The sequence below is a fragment of the Lepidochelys kempii genome, chromosome 6, assembly GCF_965140265.1.
Source record: "Lepidochelys kempii isolate rLepKem1 chromosome 6, rLepKem1.hap2, whole genome shotgun sequence".
Classification (NCBI taxonomy): domain Eukaryota; kingdom Metazoa; phylum Chordata; order Testudines; family Cheloniidae; genus Lepidochelys; species Lepidochelys kempii.
This window is the reverse complement of record NC_133261.1, coordinates 1,421,454-1,439,333: the sequence shown is the minus strand read 5'-3', so window position 1 is coordinate 1,439,333 and position 17,880 is coordinate 1,421,454. Positions and strand designations below refer to the sequence as shown.

The 17,880-nt window shown below is 58.4% G+C and overlaps 3 protein-coding genes across 3 annotated transcripts in view; 1 reads left to right on the top strand and 2 right to left on the bottom strand.

Annotated features, from left to right (window-relative positions):
- Window positions 1-5,652, bottom strand: part of LOC140912299 (RING finger protein 112-like) — a 49,810-nt gene extending 44,158 nt beyond the window's left edge. Inside the window, exons 1-7 of the mRNA XM_073346517.1 lie at window positions 5,608-5,652; window positions 2,848-2,950; window positions 2,354-2,669; window positions 1,679-1,894; window positions 1,208-1,345; window positions 877-981; window positions 649-699 (exon numbers count right to left, since the gene is read on the bottom strand). Coding sequence (XP_073202618.1) covers window positions 649-699; window positions 877-981; window positions 1,208-1,345; window positions 1,679-1,894; window positions 2,354-2,669; window positions 2,848-2,870 — 849 coding nt within the window. The 5' untranslated portion in view covers window positions 2,871-2,950; window positions 5,608-5,652. The remainder of the gene's footprint in view (window positions 1-648; window positions 700-876; window positions 982-1,207; window positions 1,346-1,678; window positions 1,895-2,353; window positions 2,670-2,847; window positions 2,951-5,607) is intronic.
- The window catches only part of LOC140912223 (prostasin-like), a 133,540-nt gene extending 126,592 nt beyond the window's left edge, over window positions 1-6,948 (bottom strand). The window contains 2 exon segments of the mRNA XM_073346354.1: window positions 6,761-6,814; window positions 6,926-6,948. Coding sequence (XP_073202455.1) covers window positions 6,761-6,814; window positions 6,926-6,948 — 77 coding nt within the window.
- An 8,416-nt stretch (window positions 6,949-15,364) lies between these two features.
- Window positions 15,365-17,200, top strand: LOC140913712 (elongin-B). Its single transcript, XM_073350514.1, has 4 exons — window positions 15,365-15,656; window positions 16,401-16,535; window positions 16,727-16,835; window positions 16,913-17,200. The coding sequence occupies exons 1-4, from the start codon at window positions 15,384-15,386 to the stop codon at window positions 17,023-17,025; spliced, it is 630 nt and encodes a 209-aa protein (XP_073206615.1). The 5' UTR covers window positions 15,365-15,383; the 3' UTR covers window positions 17,026-17,200.
- Window positions 17,201-17,880: the final 680 nt, after the last annotated feature.

The window sequence follows — 17,880 nt, the reverse complement described above, 5'->3', positions numbered from 1 at the left end:
GGCAGGGAGGCAGCGTGTGCCCTGGTGGCAGGTGGGGGTGGAAATCCTACCAACAAAAACCCCCCTGCCACCCACCCACCCACCCATAAAGCTGCAGGTCCAGCTTGGTCTGGGTCTGTTCCCCGGGTCCCAGGGCTTTCCCCCTCTGCTGCAGAGACACCTAGTGGCCAAAGAGCAGAACTGCAAGTCAAGGTTCCCCTCCCCCCTGCCCCATGCCAGGGGCTCTCTTTGCCCCCCCGGCCCACCGACGGTAGGAGCAGAATAGACCAAGATGCCGAAGTTTGAGACTTTCCCAGAGTCCTGGCAACACCCGTGTTCTCAGTCAGGATGGAGCTCGGGCAGGGGCGAATTCCAGACCCTGGAGCAGCACAGAAGTTGGGCCCTGCTGAATTCTGCCCCAGGACTCCTGGGTTCCATCCCCAGCTCTGGGAGGGGAGTGGGGTCTAGTGGTTAAAACAGCAGGGGAAGGGCAGGCTGGAAGCCAGGACTCCTGGGTTCTAACTCTGGCTGTTCCACAGACTCCCCATGTGACCTCAGGTAAGTCATTGATTCTCTCTGGGCCTCAGTTTCCCCAGCTGCAGAATGGGCAGAGTACCCCGTTGGGGCTCTAGGAGAATGGCACCACGTCCTGCCCTCCTCCCGCTTCACCTCCAGATACTCTAGATCGGGGTCCTTTAGCTGGCTGGAAACATTCAGGATCTGCAAGTCATCAGAGAGGACAGGGTTAGAGACAGAAACCAGCACGACCCTCTCCCCACAGCACAGCGCCCCCTAGTGCCAACCTGGGGCATCGGGGCCGGCCCTGGCTGCAATGGGAGAGCGCCCCCTGCTGAGCCCTGCCCCGCTCCCTGCAGCACAGCACCCCCTACTGCCTACCTGGTAGGAGCCAAGCAGCATGGAGAGGGCGGAGAGTTTCACGCTGGTCTCCGTGTCTCTGGCGATGTCCATGGAGCCCTCGGTGTCGACCAGCAGCACGGCCACCTGGGGAGCGGGGGGGAGCCACAGGCCAGTGTCTCATGCCAGCTCCCCACTCTGCCCCCCACATACCCCAGCACCCAGTGAGACCCAGCCCCTGGTGGGCTCTGTGTTCCCTGACTACCAGGTCTCCGAGCCCACCCAAGCTCTGTCTGCTCTGCTTCCCCCAGTAGAGATCTACTGCAGTCACTCATCCCCCCCACCCCATTTCCCCACCCCTCTTCCCACTCACCTGCCCCTCCTCAGAGGGGACCCAGAAGGGCTGACTCCACGCCCACACCCCCTTGGTGACACTGCGGGCACCAACTCGCCACTCGAAGCCCTCCAGGGGCTCCTCCTCCCGGCCCATCCAGGATCCATCCTTCACATCCTGGGCGGGGGGGGGGGAGAAGAAGACATGGGGGACAGCGCAATTAGTGCAGGGGATCGGGGGACTGTGGGTATTTTATTAGCAGGCAAGTAGCATGGGGACCAGCGCACTGGAAAGATGATGGACAGGCAGACTCGGGCTGAGACAGACACACAGACAAGGGTCTAGACGGTCTAGTGGGTTAGAGCAGGGGGGCTGGGAGCCAGGACTCCTGGGTTCTATCCCCAGTTCTGGGAGGGGAGGGTGGGGTATAGTGAGTTCGAGCGGGGGGCCGGGAGCCAGGACTCCTGGGTTATCTCCTTGGTTCTGGGAGGGGATCAGGGCTGCACTCACCAGGCTCTGGAGCCGACGCAGCAGGTAGTTCAGCAGGAAGGATTTGCCCCGGCGCTGCTCCCCGACAATGGACACCAGGCAGACGGGGGCATCCCCCACCCCACCCTGCTCCAGGCAGCGGCTCAGGGCCTCCTTGTCCAGGGTCAGGCCCCCTTCCTTGTCCAGATGCACCAGCTGCACCGGGCGCCCCGGCCCTGGCTGAGCCCTCGGCCCCGGCTGCAGGGACAGAGCAAGATCAGAGCTGGGACCCCACCCCTGAGATGGTGAGTCCCTTCTCCCCCGGATCAGAGCCCCATTCCCACCCCCTGGACCAGCCAGTCCCACCATGGGCCACATCCAAGCCAGTGCCCCACCCTCTCCCCCCCACTTCCAGCTAGTCCATGTCCCCTCACCGGGGGCCCCTGTCTGGAGTCACAGCCTGTTAGCTTGCTGGTTAATTTCTTATCAGCAGGTCTGAGCCCTGAGTGCCCAGCTCCCCCCTTAGCAGCCCAGAGACCTGACCGGTTGCTAAAGGCACACAGCAATCCCCTTAGCCGGCCTTCCCCCTGACCCCAGGGCCCCAGCGTGGAGATAGGGGACACCGTGCTGCAGGCAGCAAACATGCAGCTGTTCCCCCCCCGCCCCGCCCCAGAGGTGGCTGCATCTCTGGACCAGCCTCAGGAGGGCTGCACTCACCTCAGGGCTCGCTGTCCCTGTTCCTGTCAACGTCCCTTCACGTGGCAGGTCTCTGATTTTCTCCACCAGGCTTTTGAGACGTGTGTCTGGGGTCGTCCGGTTCCTGGAGCAGGGAGCCCGGCACTCGGGGCACTGGTACCCCCAAGCCGAGACCCCACTCCAGTGAGCCGCGAGGCAGCCCCGGCAGAAGTTGTGGCCACACTCAATGGAGACGGGGTCCTCCAAGATGTCCAGGCAGATGGAGCAGGTGACGTCCTCCTGGAGTCGATCCACCATCCCCTCTGGAGCTGACTTCGAGGAGGGGGGTGGGATCGGCCTGGGAAACGCACAGCAGAGGGCCTGTGAGCCAGGACTCCTGGGTTCTATCCCAGCTGGGGGGGCGCGGGGCAGGGGATTGAAGTCGAGTGGGGCGGGGCTGTGAGCCAGGAATCGTGGACTCTAGCCCCAGCGCTGGAATGGGTTACACCTGAATTGGGTGGGATTGGGGCGCTTACCCTTTATTATTTGCATTTCCCATAATGCTGCAGGTGACAGGCTGGGCTCCACCAGATCTCCACTCCTCCTGGCCTGGGACTAAAGCCAAACTCTGTTGGAGAGCTGAGTCAACAGGACACCAATGGATTAACCCCCTCACACCCACTGTGCTCAAACAGGAGGGCTGGCAGAGGGGGAAACTGAGGCACAGAGCACGGCAGGGACACTCCATGTCCTAATCCCAATTCTTGAGTGCTGAATTCTCCAGGGCTCTCCTTGTGTACTGGGGACACCCCCCATCCCCACTAGCACCTCAAGAAATGAGCAAACTCTCTTTGGCCAGCACCTCATGCCACAGCCCCACTGCACCCAGAACCCAGGGGGTCCAGCTCCCCTCCCCATTCTAACCCACTCCTTCCTCCAAGCGATGGAGAGAGAACCCAGGAGTCCAGGCTCCCAGTCCCCCTTGCTCTAAGCCACTCGCCCCCCACTCCCCTCTCGGCAATGGGGAAAGAACCCAGGAGTCCGGTCTCCCAGCCTCCCCTGGTTCTAACCCACTAGACCCCACTCCCGACCCAGAGCTGGGGAGAGAACCCAGGAGTCCGGGCTCCCTGGCATTAAACACCACTCATTTCCGTCTCTGCTGCAGGAGGGAACCGCGCGTCCCCAGCCGTCGCACCTGGGGAGAGCCCGCTGCCATCGGCGCCCCCCTCCCCACCGCAGCGCAAGTGCCCCGGGGGCAGCGGGATTTTCAGCCGCTCGGGACTTTTCAAGCAGCTCTCGGGCGTGGCGGCCGGGCGCGGCTCGCTGCGTGGGGACCCGGGGGGCTGGGCTGGGGGGTTGGGGGCCGGGCCCCAGCCAGAGGCCGGGGGGTGGCCGGGATTTGCCTTCGGTGCCCCCCAGCTGCCGCTGGTTTGAAACCAGCCACTCCAATCTCAGGGGGGTTCTCTGGGGGTGGGGGGGAAATAGACTGGAGGGGGCGATTCTGCCCCCCGGGGACGGTCGCTGGCCCCCCGTTACCTGTCCCACAGCTCGCTCTGCCCGTGTCCAAGATTTAATCCTGGGGAAACGAAAGTAAAGCCTCCGCTGGTTTCTATTTCCTCCTGCCCAGCAGCCGGGCTCTGACCGCAAAGGAGATTGGCTCCCAGGGCGTGGCGAGGGCGGTAGCCAGCGGGGAGGGTGTGAATAGCCACTGGTAGGTGGGGCTGGGGGGAAGGGAGCCAGGACTCCTGGGTTCTCCCCCTGGCTTTGGGAAGGAAGTGAGGTCTAGTGGTTAGAGCAGGGGCCACTGGGAGCCAGGACTCCTGGGTTCTCCGCCTGCCTTTGGGAAGGAAGTGGGGTCTGGTGGGTTAGAGCAGCAGGGTCTGGGAGCCAGGACTCCTGGGTTCTTCCCCTGCCTTTGGGAAGGAAGTGGGGTCTGGTGGGTTAGAGCAGCGGGGTCTGGGAGCCCGGATGCCTCTGTTCTCTCCCTGGCTCTAGGACAGGAGTGGGGTCTCGGGGGTAAGAACGGAGCAGCCACTGCCAGCAGCCAAGACTGGGAGCAGGCCCACCGCTGGGTTCAGAGCCATGCGGAGGCTGGGGATGGGCCTGGAGCAGAGCTGGGGGCGGGTGCTGCTCAGACTCAGACTATCAACACAAAAAAAGGGGGGGTGGATCCAGAGATCTGCAGCAACTGCTATGACAAACGGGTAGCAAATTCCTTCTTGGGGCCGGAGCAGCTCGATCATAGAATAGCAGGGCTGGAAGGGACCTCAGATGGTCATCTAGTCCAACCCCCTGCTCAAAGCAGGACCAATCCCCAATTTTTGCCCCAGATCCCTAAATGGCCCCCTCAAGGATTGAACTCACAACCCTGGGTTTAGCAGGCCAATGCTCAAACCACTGAGCTCTCCCTCCCTCCATGACGCGGTCCATGCCGGGAGCGTGGACGGCGAGAGAGTTCCAGCTGAGCTGCTGCCCTGGCCAATGAGTTTGGGGGGCGCGGGTCCGATCCAGGAGGCGCCCAGACCATTTCGGGTTTGACGGGGTCCCTGCCAGGCTCCGGGTGAGGGTGGATGGTGCAGAGCTGGCCTTGCAGGCTGGGCCTGAATCTCTTGCGGAGTCTGGGGTGGGGGGACGGCGGAGAGGGGGCGGAGAACCGGGTCCCTGGATCCACCCCCATGCCTGCCCATCCCTCTCTGTCCCACCCCATCGTCATCCCCCCGCACACACACCCTCATCCTCTGCTCCAGTCCCCACCCGCTTTCCTCCCACATCCACCCACCCCACACTGGCATCCGTTCCCCTTCCCAGCTGGCCACACCACACCGCCTCCCACACACACACACACACACACACACACACACACACACGGCAAAGCCTATGCGGGACCCGAACCTGTGACACAAAACTCTCCCGCCCGAGCCAACGGGCCACCCCCTCCGTCTGCAGCCTCCTTGACCGACACCAGGGGGCAGCGTCGGCTCAGGGCTCCTTAAGGCCGGCCGCCATGGGGAATTCGCCAGTCTCCAGGGGGAGTTTGCGTCACCCTGTCTGGTGCGGCTCACGGCCGTGAGTGCCAACCTCAGGCCAACCCGGCGGCCTGCCGGTAATGAGATTTCGCCATGCCAGGAACAAATGGGAACTCCTGGACCCCTAAGAAAAGTCGCGTCACGGACAGTCTTAGACTCTCCAGGCTCTCTGGCCGCCCGGGCAAAGTGGACTTCGTCGTGAAGGGTCATTTCCACCCCAAATCACACCCCGCTCAGGTTGCTCCCAGTCCCCAGAGCCCCGTCACTTACCCCAGTTCAACTGGTGCCCTCGATCCCACACCACTGATGACACCTCTGGCCAGTCCTGGTGCTGTTGACAGGTTATGAGCTACCAGCTAACACCTGAGAGGGACAGTGCTGCCCGTTCAAATCGTCCTTCTGGGCGGACCCAGGAGTAACACCGGAGGGTCTCTGGCTTCAGTCTGGCCCTGTGAGCGTTCAAACAGCAAAATTTTCCACCAAGCTTTGTGACGGCCACAAATTTTAGAGTGCTGGGCTGGGTTTATTTCAAGGTGCAGCAGGAATCCCAGGACTCCAGGAGCATGGGGCTTTAGACACGGAGCGATAGCACCTTTCCCCGGGGGATGGTCTTACTACCTGAGTAACAGTTTCCCCAGCTGGTGACCCAGCATGGCTGTTTGCAGGGGAGGATCAGAGGGGCCCGGCAAACAGAGTGGGCAGATTTCATCTCTGAATCGCACTGGCTTCAGCGGCTGCACTAGGGCGACATCGGCTGAATGGCTGCACCTCTCGTAATCAGCATAGATGATGATCTGGTGCATGGGGGATCAGACCTGGCTTAGGGAGGGGTTGGAGAGCTAGTTTCTAACCCACCCACCCACCCCCCCGCGCCCCCCAGGGTTCACAGAATAGGCAGGCTGAGGACCAGAGATGGGGAGCAGAGAGAAAACAATGATCAGTGGGGGGAGATGGATTGTAAACATGGGCAAAAATGCAGTGGGGTCCGGGGTGGAGCAGCAGGAAAAGAACCACCCACAATAACACACCTGGCTCCCAGTGGCCCCTGCTCTAACCACGAGACCCCACTTCCTTCCCAAAGCCAGGGGGAGAACCCAGGAGTCCTGGCTCCCAGTGGCCCCTGCTCTAACCACTAGACCTCACTTCCTTCCCAAAGCCAGGGGGAGAACCCAGGAGTCCTGGGTTCATGTGGCTCTTCGTGTGGCTGTGAAATGCAGCCACCTCTGGGGCAGGACAGCGGAGGAAAAACTACCCAGTGACGCCACACGGGGATGGCTTGCCTGGTGCTGAGATGCAGCCACCTCTGGGGTGGGGCAGCTGCAGAACAGCTGCCCATAACCCCGCATGGGGATGGCTCTCCCAGCAAGGATCCAAGCAGCACATCTGCCTGTCCCCTCGTCCCTCCCCACCCCAAGTGACTCACCTTTCAAAGCAATGAGCTGCTGACACAACCCACTGGTCTGAGATGAGGGACCCTCTGCAACAAAGACAGCCGAGCAAACGGATGCTGACCTGTCACAGTCCCTGGACCCATGGGGCACCCCCCGCCCCAAACATTTCAGCCAGGGATCCTGGACTGGCGACACACCGGGGGGGCAACAGCACTGACATAGGTTGAGCAGAGAACCCAGGAGTCCTGGCTCCCAGCCCCCCCTGCTCTAACCCACTAGACCTCAGACCTTTCTAGAGCCGGGGATAGGTCAGACACAGGGTTCAGAAGTGACCGTGTTACAGACCACGAGACAAACATCCAAACCGAGCAGTGCAGAACGTAAGAACTTCACAGGCCCGGCAAAAACTTTCCTCTGTCTGTTTAGACTGCGGTCACTCAGGGTCTGTGCAGCGCCTGGCGCGATGTGGCCGCGCCCCGCGATCTCAGTTTCTCCTCCTGTGATACTCTTCCACTTCCACTGTGATGAACGAAATCTCGCACCCAGCTGTGACCAGTGACCGTCACCCACATGCGAAGACTCTGGCACGGAAAACAAACGTCTATTTCCAATGCAAAATTTCAAGTTGTTGTCAAAGAAACCAGCCAGCAACATTATTGGCAAAGAAGCCAGAAGCGTCTCAAGCTTTTGGGTTTTAAAAATAAATCAGAAAATCCCCCTCCCAAATCACACACTTTCTGTGGAAAAAAATCTGTTGTGTCCAATACCCTGTTTTTCCACACACAAAAAAAACAGTAAAAGATCTTCAGAAAACAGAAAATTTCAACTTTTCATAGAAAAGCCAAAAACCTGAAAAGTTTGGGCCAAAAACTCAAATTCTATTCCCCACCCACCCGCCCAAGGAATCAGACACTTTTCAGGAAAACTTCCCATTGACATTTTAATTTCCCTTCAAACCCTAGTTCAGCCTCCAATCCCCCATTTGCCAGTGTCAAAAACAAAATTCCTGTCAAAATCCCCATGCCGAGGAGAACTTTCCTACCTAGCAGACACATTCGGTGAGCATCTGGTTGGGTTAAAAGTCACGTGTGGAGAGAATCTCCCATCCGCCCCATCTGACGAGAAAGCCAGGCGGCACCCTGGCCTTTTCCAACTCTTATCCTAGTTGCTCCAGACAAGACAATTGAATGCAAAACTAGTTCATTGATATTTCTCAGAACAGCAGGTTTGAAGCAACTCCAGCATAATATTCCCTCCTATTTTCTCATAGGTGCCTTGCCATACTTGTTAACTTTCATGGCAAACACACAGAGAAGTTAGCTCAAACCTAAACAGCCTGTCTGGAAGGTATCAACGTAACATGACTTTATTGCTTAGAATCCAGCTCAATAACACACAAGACCCGCAAAACAGAGGAAAACAAAACAGGCTGCTCCTTTAAAAGCAGAGGGGCACAACTGGATGGGCCTTACTCTAGGCTGGCTCTCTGCAGAAATGTCTCTGATAACAGGCTTCTTCACAGAGTCCCCTAGCCTGCCAACAGGACCCGGAAACCCACTGAGAATCTAAACTGATCGCTCACAAATTTTAATACCGTTTCCAATGCATCACAATCGTCATCCACAGGGGGCACTGTAAAGCCAAGGGCATGTGTCTCATCCTCACCCAAGCCCTCCACTGCACCACCTGCGCCGGAGGGGTCCTATCTCTGGAGAGGGGGAGCCAACTCCAGTAAGCTGGCAGACACCCGTCTTTCACAGGGCTTATACAACTAACCAGGGCACCGTTCTGGGGTGACTTCACCGTTGATTCCCGGGACACAGAAGCCCCTTGTTGCCAACCAGCAAAATGTTCATTGTTTCTTTACAAGCAACTCCAGTCTCAGCCCTGACAAACTCATAAGAACATGAGAACGGCCACATTGGGTCAGAACAAAGGTCCACCTAGCCCAGTGTCCTGTCTGCCGACAGTGGCCAGTGCCGGGTGCTTCAGAGGGAATGAACAGAACGGGGCAATTATCGAGTGATCCAGCCCCTGTCATCCACTCCCAGCTTCTGGCTCTTGGAGATTTAGGGTTGACCCAAGCATGGGAGCCATCGAAGGGTACAACGTCAAGAAACACTGTCCCCGCCCCGACCTTTAAGGCCCCACCCACCTGTAATCTCCACCCCCGAGACTGACACATGACCAGAAGCATGGGGTGCGATGGGGTGGGAACCGACCTGGGGTTGGATAAATCTAAACCCAGGGGACTGACAGCTGTTCCTTCCCTGAAACTCGGCAGCTAGAGGCCTTCCTAGAGACCCCGGAGGCCCTGGCCAGCCGTGCCTCAGAAAGCGAAGATGAATCAGGCCCAGCGAGGTTTTGCTCAACGCCAAGACGCATTGCTCAAGAGGACCCCGAGCGGGACGAGGAAGACAGCTGTGCGGACGGAAGGAAGGCCCTCGGCCCAGAAGCTTACGGAAGATTGTGGGGGCCGCGTCAGGGACATGCCGGGCCAGGAGCATCATGACTGCGTGGACTTCAGAGGACAGAAACTGCAAGCACCGGGGCCTGTGTGCTGACCCGGGCCTGGGAAGAAGCCGTAGCTTATCCCACGCAACGTCTGTGCTTCACCCATGAAAATGTAGCCCACGGTGTCACCTTGGTAAACGCTGTGCAAAACGCGAGCGCCCCGGACAGTGGTTTAAAGAGAATTAGCCAGTCGAAGGATCCCGGCTTAGGGCATTATACTGCCTGGCCGATCCGCACAAACCTCACAGAGCCCTGCTAAGGAAAAAGAGGATTTGTAAGAAATCCAAAAGGGTGAAGTCAGAGGATGGTGCCGGGATGAAATGTGAGATCAAACCTAGGAAACCTTGGCATCTGTGAATAACAATATCTATTGGAAAGGCCACTGAGACCATCCATGTGTCTGTTACAGGGGCCTTAGATTAAGACGAAGGGTTTGATGGGGCAGGTTGGTTTGTTTTCAAGGGCCGTATGTCGGTCCAATACAATAGCTTGCCAGATCCCGGCTATTTAAGAAAAAAGACGGATTCCCAGCCAAGAAGCTGAAACGCCCGCAGGAGAAACGGGGGTGGGGAATAAAACCAGCAAGGTGAGTTTAAAAGACAAGCTAGGAGCTCTCGCATTTTGTGTAAAGCCCGGACGTCTGACACACTTGAGCTCAACAGCGCTCACCCAGCCCCATCGACCCGCCCAAGGCACCTCGGTCACCTGCCGTGGCTCTATAAGACCAGGCCTAGGGGTGACTCTCCAACCCAGATTTCCTTCGCTTTCCATCAGGGTTGAAGATATTAGGCCCTGCTGGGGGTTGGAAAGATTGTCAGTAATTAGGGCTAAAGGGCATTCACCCCCCAAAAGCGGGGCGGGGAGCCCAGATTGGTAGTAAATCAGACAGAAGCTCAGGAGTTTATACACCCCTGTGGGTCATAAAATCATAGAACCATAGAAGATTAGGGCTGGAAGAGACCTCAGGAGGTCATCTAGTCCAACCCCCTGCTCAAAGCAGGACCAACCCCAACTAAACCATCAGGTGTAATAACCCCTCGGGAGTTCGTGGCACACTCCGGGTCAGGCTTTCTAGCCTCGCAAAGTCACTAGACGGTTGAAAAATCACATTATTTCCAAAGTCAGCGCCTGGCTAACCCCAGACCGACACGTTGCCGGGGGTCGCACGCCTCCCCTGGATTTATAAATCACACTGGAAGAACAAACTCCTCCCTGTCCAGCATTTCAAAGCGAGGGGCATTTGGGGGGGGGGGTATTTGCTATGGCTCTCCGACGTCCATTTCAATTGAAAACCCAACCAAACCGTGAAGCGCCAAAGTAACAGGTTGAAATGGAAGAAACACGAAGACCTCCATTGGATGGTGGTGGGTGGCCACTTACTGCTTGGGGTACTCTGGTCTGAACTGAAAACAGAACAATAGATTGGGACGTTGTCATTCAACGTGCAGGAGGTCAGGCTAGATGACCCGGCTGGTTCCTTCTGGCCTTGCCGTCTAAGAGAAGTAGCTGAATTGGAAAGTTTTGGGGAGAAGCCCCAACGCTGAGGGGGGGCTCTTCTGCATCAGCCACTATTTGAGCCTCAGGGTCTCTCGCGAGCGGATGGGAACCCCGCTCCGTGGGCTTTTCGAAATCAGACTCTCCGCGATCCCACCCCTCGTTCTCAGTCATAACAGTGTGTTTTCTCCTCCCTGCCCCTTCCACCTTTTCTACGTTTTTTTTTTGTTTTTTTTTTTACAGGGATTCTCGCCCATAGTTTCGGCAGGCGCCTCTTTGTCCCCCAAACCCTGCAAATCCAAACGCTCATTCCACCTGCCGCCGCTGAGCGCTCCCTCTGCAAGTCTGCGCAGGCCCTCGTGTGTTCAAACCCCGTTATCCGCACAGCCGTGAGCCCCATGCCTAGGTACCATCTCCTGTTAGAAAAACCCAATTTTTGACCGCCACCAGCATAGACTTTGTACAGTTATCGGTCTTTCCAAGTCACTCAAAGGGTCGGCACTCAGGGACAGAACATCCCTCATCAATGTTAGCTCCCAATTTCCAAAATCCTTACTGCTGGTGTTAATGAGAGACAGAGAAATTATTGCAACAGTGTTTTTGCAGCCCGTAGCCACCCTGGCACTGTGTGTGTTTGCAGCCCTATTCACCACCCTAAAGCGCACACCCGCCTCCGTGTTTTTGCTCACAGCTTTCTCCGGGCTCGGTGCGGTGTCAACCGCAGAGGAGCTGAAGGTGTGGCAGCCGTGCTGATTTTTGAGTCATTTGTTTTGGCTGGCCGGAGCTAAGTTTTGAGTTACCCTGATGCTTTGTCTGCGCTCGTCTGCTGGTTGCATTGTTAACGGGCTCGGCAGATTCCTGGTTGTTCGGTGGTTCGGCCGGCCACATCTCCGTAGCTCTGACTGCGGCAGGTCGGGAGAGTCAGACAGGATTGATTAGCGAAAAAATGTTCCAATTTAGCATCAAATAAACAATGTTCACAAACAAACCCTTAACTCTATAATCTATAATCTCTCCCTCTCACCGAAACGCACCCCCACCTAGGTATTCGCTTAACAACAAAACCAGTTGAGCAACCAAACAAATAATCAAAATATATTTACTAGGTTTCAACCATCTGTCAACTGTTGATCCTGGAGAGTTTCTCTCCTCTCGTTCTTTTTCCCTTTGACTTCTTTGCACTGGGGTCTAAGGATTTCTCTTGTCCCCCCCCCCCCTCCCTACTGTGGGGAGTCAACATGACTAAAAAGACACAGGAAACAGTTGTGTGAAATTGAAAAATCAAGTGATAATTTAGGGGAGGTGCTTTTTGGTTGTGTTGGGGCTGTTTAAAAGTCACTGTGCTACACAATCAATTTCAGACTGTAAATTACCCACACACAAACAATTCCCCCCGACCCCACGTTTTGCACAGAGTAAAAAAAAAAACAGTATTTTAAGCATCCAAAACCAAACCGTTTGCAATAAAATACCTTTAAAAACCCACACTTTTATACCCCCTCCTTTCCTGAAATCATGCATACATTTTCCTGGGTGGGGGAGGGGAAGACACCTTTCATATGCCCCTAAATCACAAACAATTTAAGCATCAAAACTAATTTTTATCCCATTTTAAAACATACATTTGCCCAGAGTAAAAGAAAAAGAAATCTCCCCGTATTTTAAGCCCCCCCAAAGCAGTTTGCAACTGCAACAAAACACTGTAGAAAACCCACCCGCACCTGTTCCTACATAGTTAAACATGAAAACAAACTTTTGTAACCATTTTAAAACATACACGGACCCCATTTGGCAGCCCGTATATTTAAGCCTCCGAAACCCAAACAGTTTGCGACAAAATACTTTTAAAAAACCACATACCCATTCGCCTCCCCCGCCTGCCCGAGGTCACGCGTACATTTTCTCAGAGGAGAAAAACAAAAGTTCAGTGCTTATGCCCCTAAATCACAAACAATTTAAGCACCCAAACTGACTGTTTCAAGAAACCCATTTTAAAAAGGCAGATTTGAAAGCAAGTTTCAGCAATTTACACGGCACTCCAGGGTAAAGTGATGCTGGCACGTGGTTATCCTTCTTTCCCCTATGTGGCTGTGGGCCTTTGGTTTAAGAACAAACAAAATTTTAGCTAGTATTATTCCCCAAGCGCACACCCCCTGCAGGCTGTTTAATACCAGGAAAACACAGGACGAAGCATAACCGTAGTTAAAATGGGGCTTTACCTTGCCCTGGTGAAACACAGCCTGAAGTGGCTGTTTCCACACTAACCAGCTGACTTTGCAAGAAAGTATCACTATTAGTAAGGAGAGCGGGTTCAAAGAGTAAGAATCTAGAATACGTATTTTCAGAGTTAGAAAACAAGCCGTGGAGCTGCACGTGAGGTCTCTACCGAAAGCTTGTGACTTCTTGAAACTCCGGATCACTGCGAGATGTGTGGACGGGTCATAATGTAGCTAATATTGAAATGTATGCCCTGGTGGTCTTGGGAGGGCAAGTTTGTCACCAGGGAATCAGAGGCCCATTCAGGTCGCAGTGATCACCCTTCCCCAGTAACGGGGGTGATGGAATTCATGGGTCAGTTCTCTACCCTGGTCCCAGCCCAGAAGAAGTCATAGAAGGTAATCATAGAATATCAGGGTTGGAAGGGACCTCAGGAGGTCACCTAGTCCAACCCCCTGCTCAAAGCAGGACCAATCCCCAATTTTTGCCCCAGATGACCCCCTCAAGAATTGAACTCACAACCTGGGGTTTAGCAGGCCAATGCTCAAACCACTGGGGGATCACCATGGGGGGAGGGTTAGCTCAGTAGTTTGAGCATTGGCCTGCTAAACCCAGGGTTGTAAATTCAATCTTTGAGGGGGACATTTAGGGATCTGGGGCAAAAATTGGGGATTGGTCCTGCTTTGAGCCGGGGATTAGACTAGGTGACCTCCTGAGGTCCCTTCTAACCCCGATAGTCTATGATGCTAACTCAATAGAAACCCTCCAAGACAACGGCAAACCATCGGAACCGCCTGGAGGTGAAATGGAACAACAGGGCAGCGAGGGGCTGCCCCTGTCCGAGAACAGAAACAAGTGTCTGGTCCAGTAGCTCACAGGGTGGAGAAGGCCTAGGGTGACCAGATAGCAAGTGTGAAAAATCAGGACAGGGTCGGGGGTAATCGGTGCCTATGTAAGAAAAAGCTCAAAAAATCGGGACTGTCCCTATAAAATCGGGACATCTGGTCACCCGGCATATATCTTGATGAGCAGGGGCCCAGGGGTGTCCTGGTTCCATGAGGCAAGCAAATGCTGCAAAAGAGTGAATTTTGGGGTGACGCACTCCTTTGCTAGCTCGGAATGGTGACGATTGATAGGGGTAGGTCCTAGTTTGTGTTTTCTGGTTCGTTTTGGACATGACCGTTTGTTCCCATCTCTCCCACGTGTTTCCAGTTGAAGCTCTGCTCTTTCTGGAATAAATTTCCTTTTGGTTTACTGTCACGGCACTCAAGCGCTGTGGGTGGAGGGGGCTAAGGGGAACCCGGCGCACTGGGGTCTGCTGGGAACGGAGGATCGGGGCTGGACACCACAGGCGGCCCTTGGAAGGGACTCGGGCCTGGGGCATAGGCACGGACGCCCGGAGTGCTCCAGGGCTCAAGCACTCATGGGGAAAGCTAGGGGGGTGCTCAGCACCCACCGGCCGCAGCTGGTGGGAGCGGGGCCTTGTGGAGGGGGTGGGAAGAGGCAGAGTAGAGGCGGGGCCTTGGGGTGGAGCCTGTGGCCTGGGCTACGTTTATTGTCAAAGGGCCAGGGCAGATTAGCCAGCAGAAGCATGACCGCCGGCTCTGGGATCTGCCCCTTCGGGCCCCCACGCCCCGCTCCCTCCCGGGTCCCGGCTGGGAAATCAGACGTGCAGCTGTAGCCCACACACCTCCTGGGTGTGGGGGTCTGTCCCCGCCAGTGGCACCGAGACCACTGAGCGAGAGCGAAGGGCCACGTGGCTCTCAGCTCATGCCGTGGAGGCTCCTGCATTGAGCCCCAGAGGTCGCCGGTTTGATCCCGCCGGCCGACGCCCGGGCTCTGTCGGCGTTACACCGCCCCCTGGGGGTGCGCCGTGTGGTTTTATCCCGACGGGTCCGGTTTTGTCTTCTCTCCAAGAGCTGCAGCCCGGGCGCCTGTCACCGCGCCCGCAGGGCGGGCAGTCGCCGCATGCAAACTCGGGGGTCTCTCGCTGCAATATGAACGGGGGGGGGACGAGACGGGGTCAAGGCGGGTTTGGTGAGGGCCGGGACGTTCGAGGGCAGCCAGTCGGGGTGGGGACAGGGGTGGCGGGAACGGTGGCAGAGGCAGCGGCACTGTTCGGGGGGAAGTTCACCACCGGGAAAGTCACACCCGGCACGGCTCGGGTGTCTTGGCTAAAGGCTGGGGAAGGGGCTCGGGGGGGCTCACAGATCTCGGTCTGGGGAGGGAGTCTGTGCAGCGACCAGGGCTGGGACATAGAACCCAGGTGTCCGGGCTCTCTCCACTCCCTTGACCTTCCCAACATGGCGGCAGCTCAGGGTCCGACAAAGTCATTGGACCTTCTCAAAATGGCTGTCGGTAGGTGGGGGGGTTTCCTTCCTTGAACTTTGACCTTTCCAAGATGGCGAATTGGCACAAGGCCTGCTCAACATGTCCCCCTCCGCGCCATGGCGGCCTGACGCTGACGTGACCTTCCCAACATGGCCGCCCGCCAGGCCCTTTCCCCCCTCCCCATTGGTCCTGCCGCTCCGCCGACCCGGCCTCCCCCCGCCCCTCCCGACCGGGAGGAGGCACCGCCTCTCCCAAGATGGCGCCCAGCGCGGGGTCGCGCGGCGTGCGTCGCGGGTCGCGCGGTGCAGGCTGGGACCGTGGCGGAGCCGGGGGCTGCGGCTGCGTCTGGGCGAGCGGGGAGCGGCCGGGATGGTGAGCGAGAGAGCGAGACCGACCCCCCCGCCCCCCCCCGGCACCGCCCCTCCCCCCCGCCGGGACCCCGCCCCCCCCGGGACCCTCCCGCCCGGCCCGGCCCCGCCCCCCCCGCCGGGGCCCTTCCCAGGAGCCGCCCCCGCGCTGAGCCGGTGGGGAAACTGAGGCACGGCCCGGACCGAGCGGGGGGGGCGGCGCGCGGGGCCTGGCGCTGAGCCGGTGGGGAAACTGAGGCACGGCCCTGTGGGAGGCCGCGCGGGGCCTGGCGCTGAGCCGGTGGGGAAACTGAGGCACGCCCTGGGCCGGAGGGGGGTCCCGCGGGGCCTGGCGCTGAGCCGGTTGGGAAACTGAGGCACGGCCCTGTGGGAGGCCGCGCGGGGCCTGGCGCTGAGCCGGTGGGGAAACTGAGGCACGCCCTGGGCCGGAGGGGGGTCCCGCGGGGCCTGGCGCTGAGCCGGTGGGGAAACTGAGGCACGGCCCTGTGGGAGGCCGCGCGGGGCCTGGCGCTGAGCCGGTGGGGAAACTGAGGCACGCCCTGGGCCGGAGGGGGGTCCCGCGGGGCCTGGTGCTGAGCCGGTTGGGAAACTGAGGCACGGCCCTGTGGGAGGCCGCGCGGGGCCTGGCGCTGAGCCGGTGGGGAAACTGAGGCACGCCCCGGAGCGCGGCGGGGGTGGGGGGGAAGCGGGGCTGGTGCGCGGGGCCTGGGGCTGAGCCGCCGTGTCCGTCTGTCCCTCCCTCCCCCAGGACGTGTTCCTGATGATCCGGCGCCACAAGACGACCATCTTCACCGACGCCAAGGAGTCCAGCACCGTGTACGAGCTGAAGCGCATCGTGGAGGGCATCCTCAAGCGGCCCCCCGAGGAGCAGCGGCTCTACAAGGTGCGGGACGGGGGGGGGGGTGGGCAGGGGGTCACGTGCTGCGGGGAGCCAGCAGGGGGGCCCGCTCCCTTGGCCGGCCGTCCCCGTGCCGTGTTATATGCGGCGGTTCCCCAGCTGCCCCGCCCCAGAGGCGGCTGCATCTTTGGGTCTCAGGCCGCGCCGCTCCACTCTCGCCCTTCTCTCTGTCCCAGGATGACCAGCTGCTCGACGACAGCAAGACCCTGGGAGATTGCGGCTTCACCAGCCAGACGGCGCGGCCCCAGGCGCCGGCCACGGTGGGCCTGGCTTTCCGAGCCGGGGGTGAGTGCTTGGGGGGAAGAGGCCGTGGGGAGCCTGGGGGGTTGCTCCTGCCTCTCTGACCCTCTCTCCTCCTCCAGATGACTCCTTCGAGGCTCTCCGCATCGACCCCTTCTCCAGCCCCCCGGAGCTCCCCGACGTCATGAAACCCCAAGACTCCAGCAGCAGCGCGAACGAACAGGCCGTGCAGTGAGATCGGGGGGGCGGGCGCAGTGACCCCCCCCCACCCCCCCCCAGGATGTCTCCCCCAGCCCCCCAGCACACAGCCCTCGCTTCCCTGTCTGGGATCAAACCCCCTCCACCAGCCCCCCCGAAATCCACCTTCTCTTCGGTTTGGAAACAATAAAGGTTTGGCTGGTTTTGTGTTACCCAGGTCTGGGGTCTGACATTGAGGCAGGGGGGTTCTCTGGGGATCCCCCATAATCCTCTGGGGCTCCCCGAACCTTTGTCTTACTGGGGGGGTCCTGGGCTGCCGCCCTTGAACCTCAAAAACCAGCAAGGTGCCCCACCTCTCTAACCGTGCCAGCCCCCCATCTCTTCCACCCAGTACCCCACAGCACCCCCTCTTATAGTGCTGTCCCCCCCAAGTTCCTCTTTATTACCAACAGGTTATCCCCCACTTCTACCACAGACATTGGGGTGTCCCAGGGCTCCCCTATAACACAGGGCCCCCCATTCCCATCTCTAATATTGGGGTGTCACAGGGCCCCCTTTCCCATCTAATATTGGGGTGCCCAGGGTTCCCCATAACACAGGGCCCCCCATTCCCATCTCTGATATTGGGGTGCCTCAGGGCTCACATATAACAGAGGGCCCCCCATTCCCATCTCTAATATTGGGGTGCCCCAGGGCAAGGCAGGGAAGGCTCTGTCCTGGGGGTGAAGGAGCTTCCCCAAAAGGGGCAGTCGGGTCTTTGCACGCACACAGCCCTGGGGTTGGGTTCAGGCCAAAGGGGGCCTTCCAATGTTGGGGAGCCCCAGAGACATGGCCGGGTTAGGACCAGCTTTGCATGGCGACCAACCTACCCCAATCCCCCTAAATGCTCACG

Excerpts from the sequence above, each read along its gene's own strand:
- LOC140913712 (XM_073350514.1), top strand. The coding sequence starts at position 15,384 with ATGTCCCCCTCCGCGCCATGGCGGCCTGACGCTGACGTGACCTTCCCA. Across the intron at positions 16,536-16,726 it reads AGGAGCAGCGGCTCTACAAG|GATGACCAGCTGCTCGACGA; the intron begins GTGCGGGACGGG and ends TCTCTGTCCCAG. Across the intron at positions 16,836-16,912 it reads CCTGGCTTTCCGAGCCGGGG|ATGACTCCTTCGAGGCTCTC; the intron begins GTGAGTGCTTGG and ends CTCCTCCTCCAG.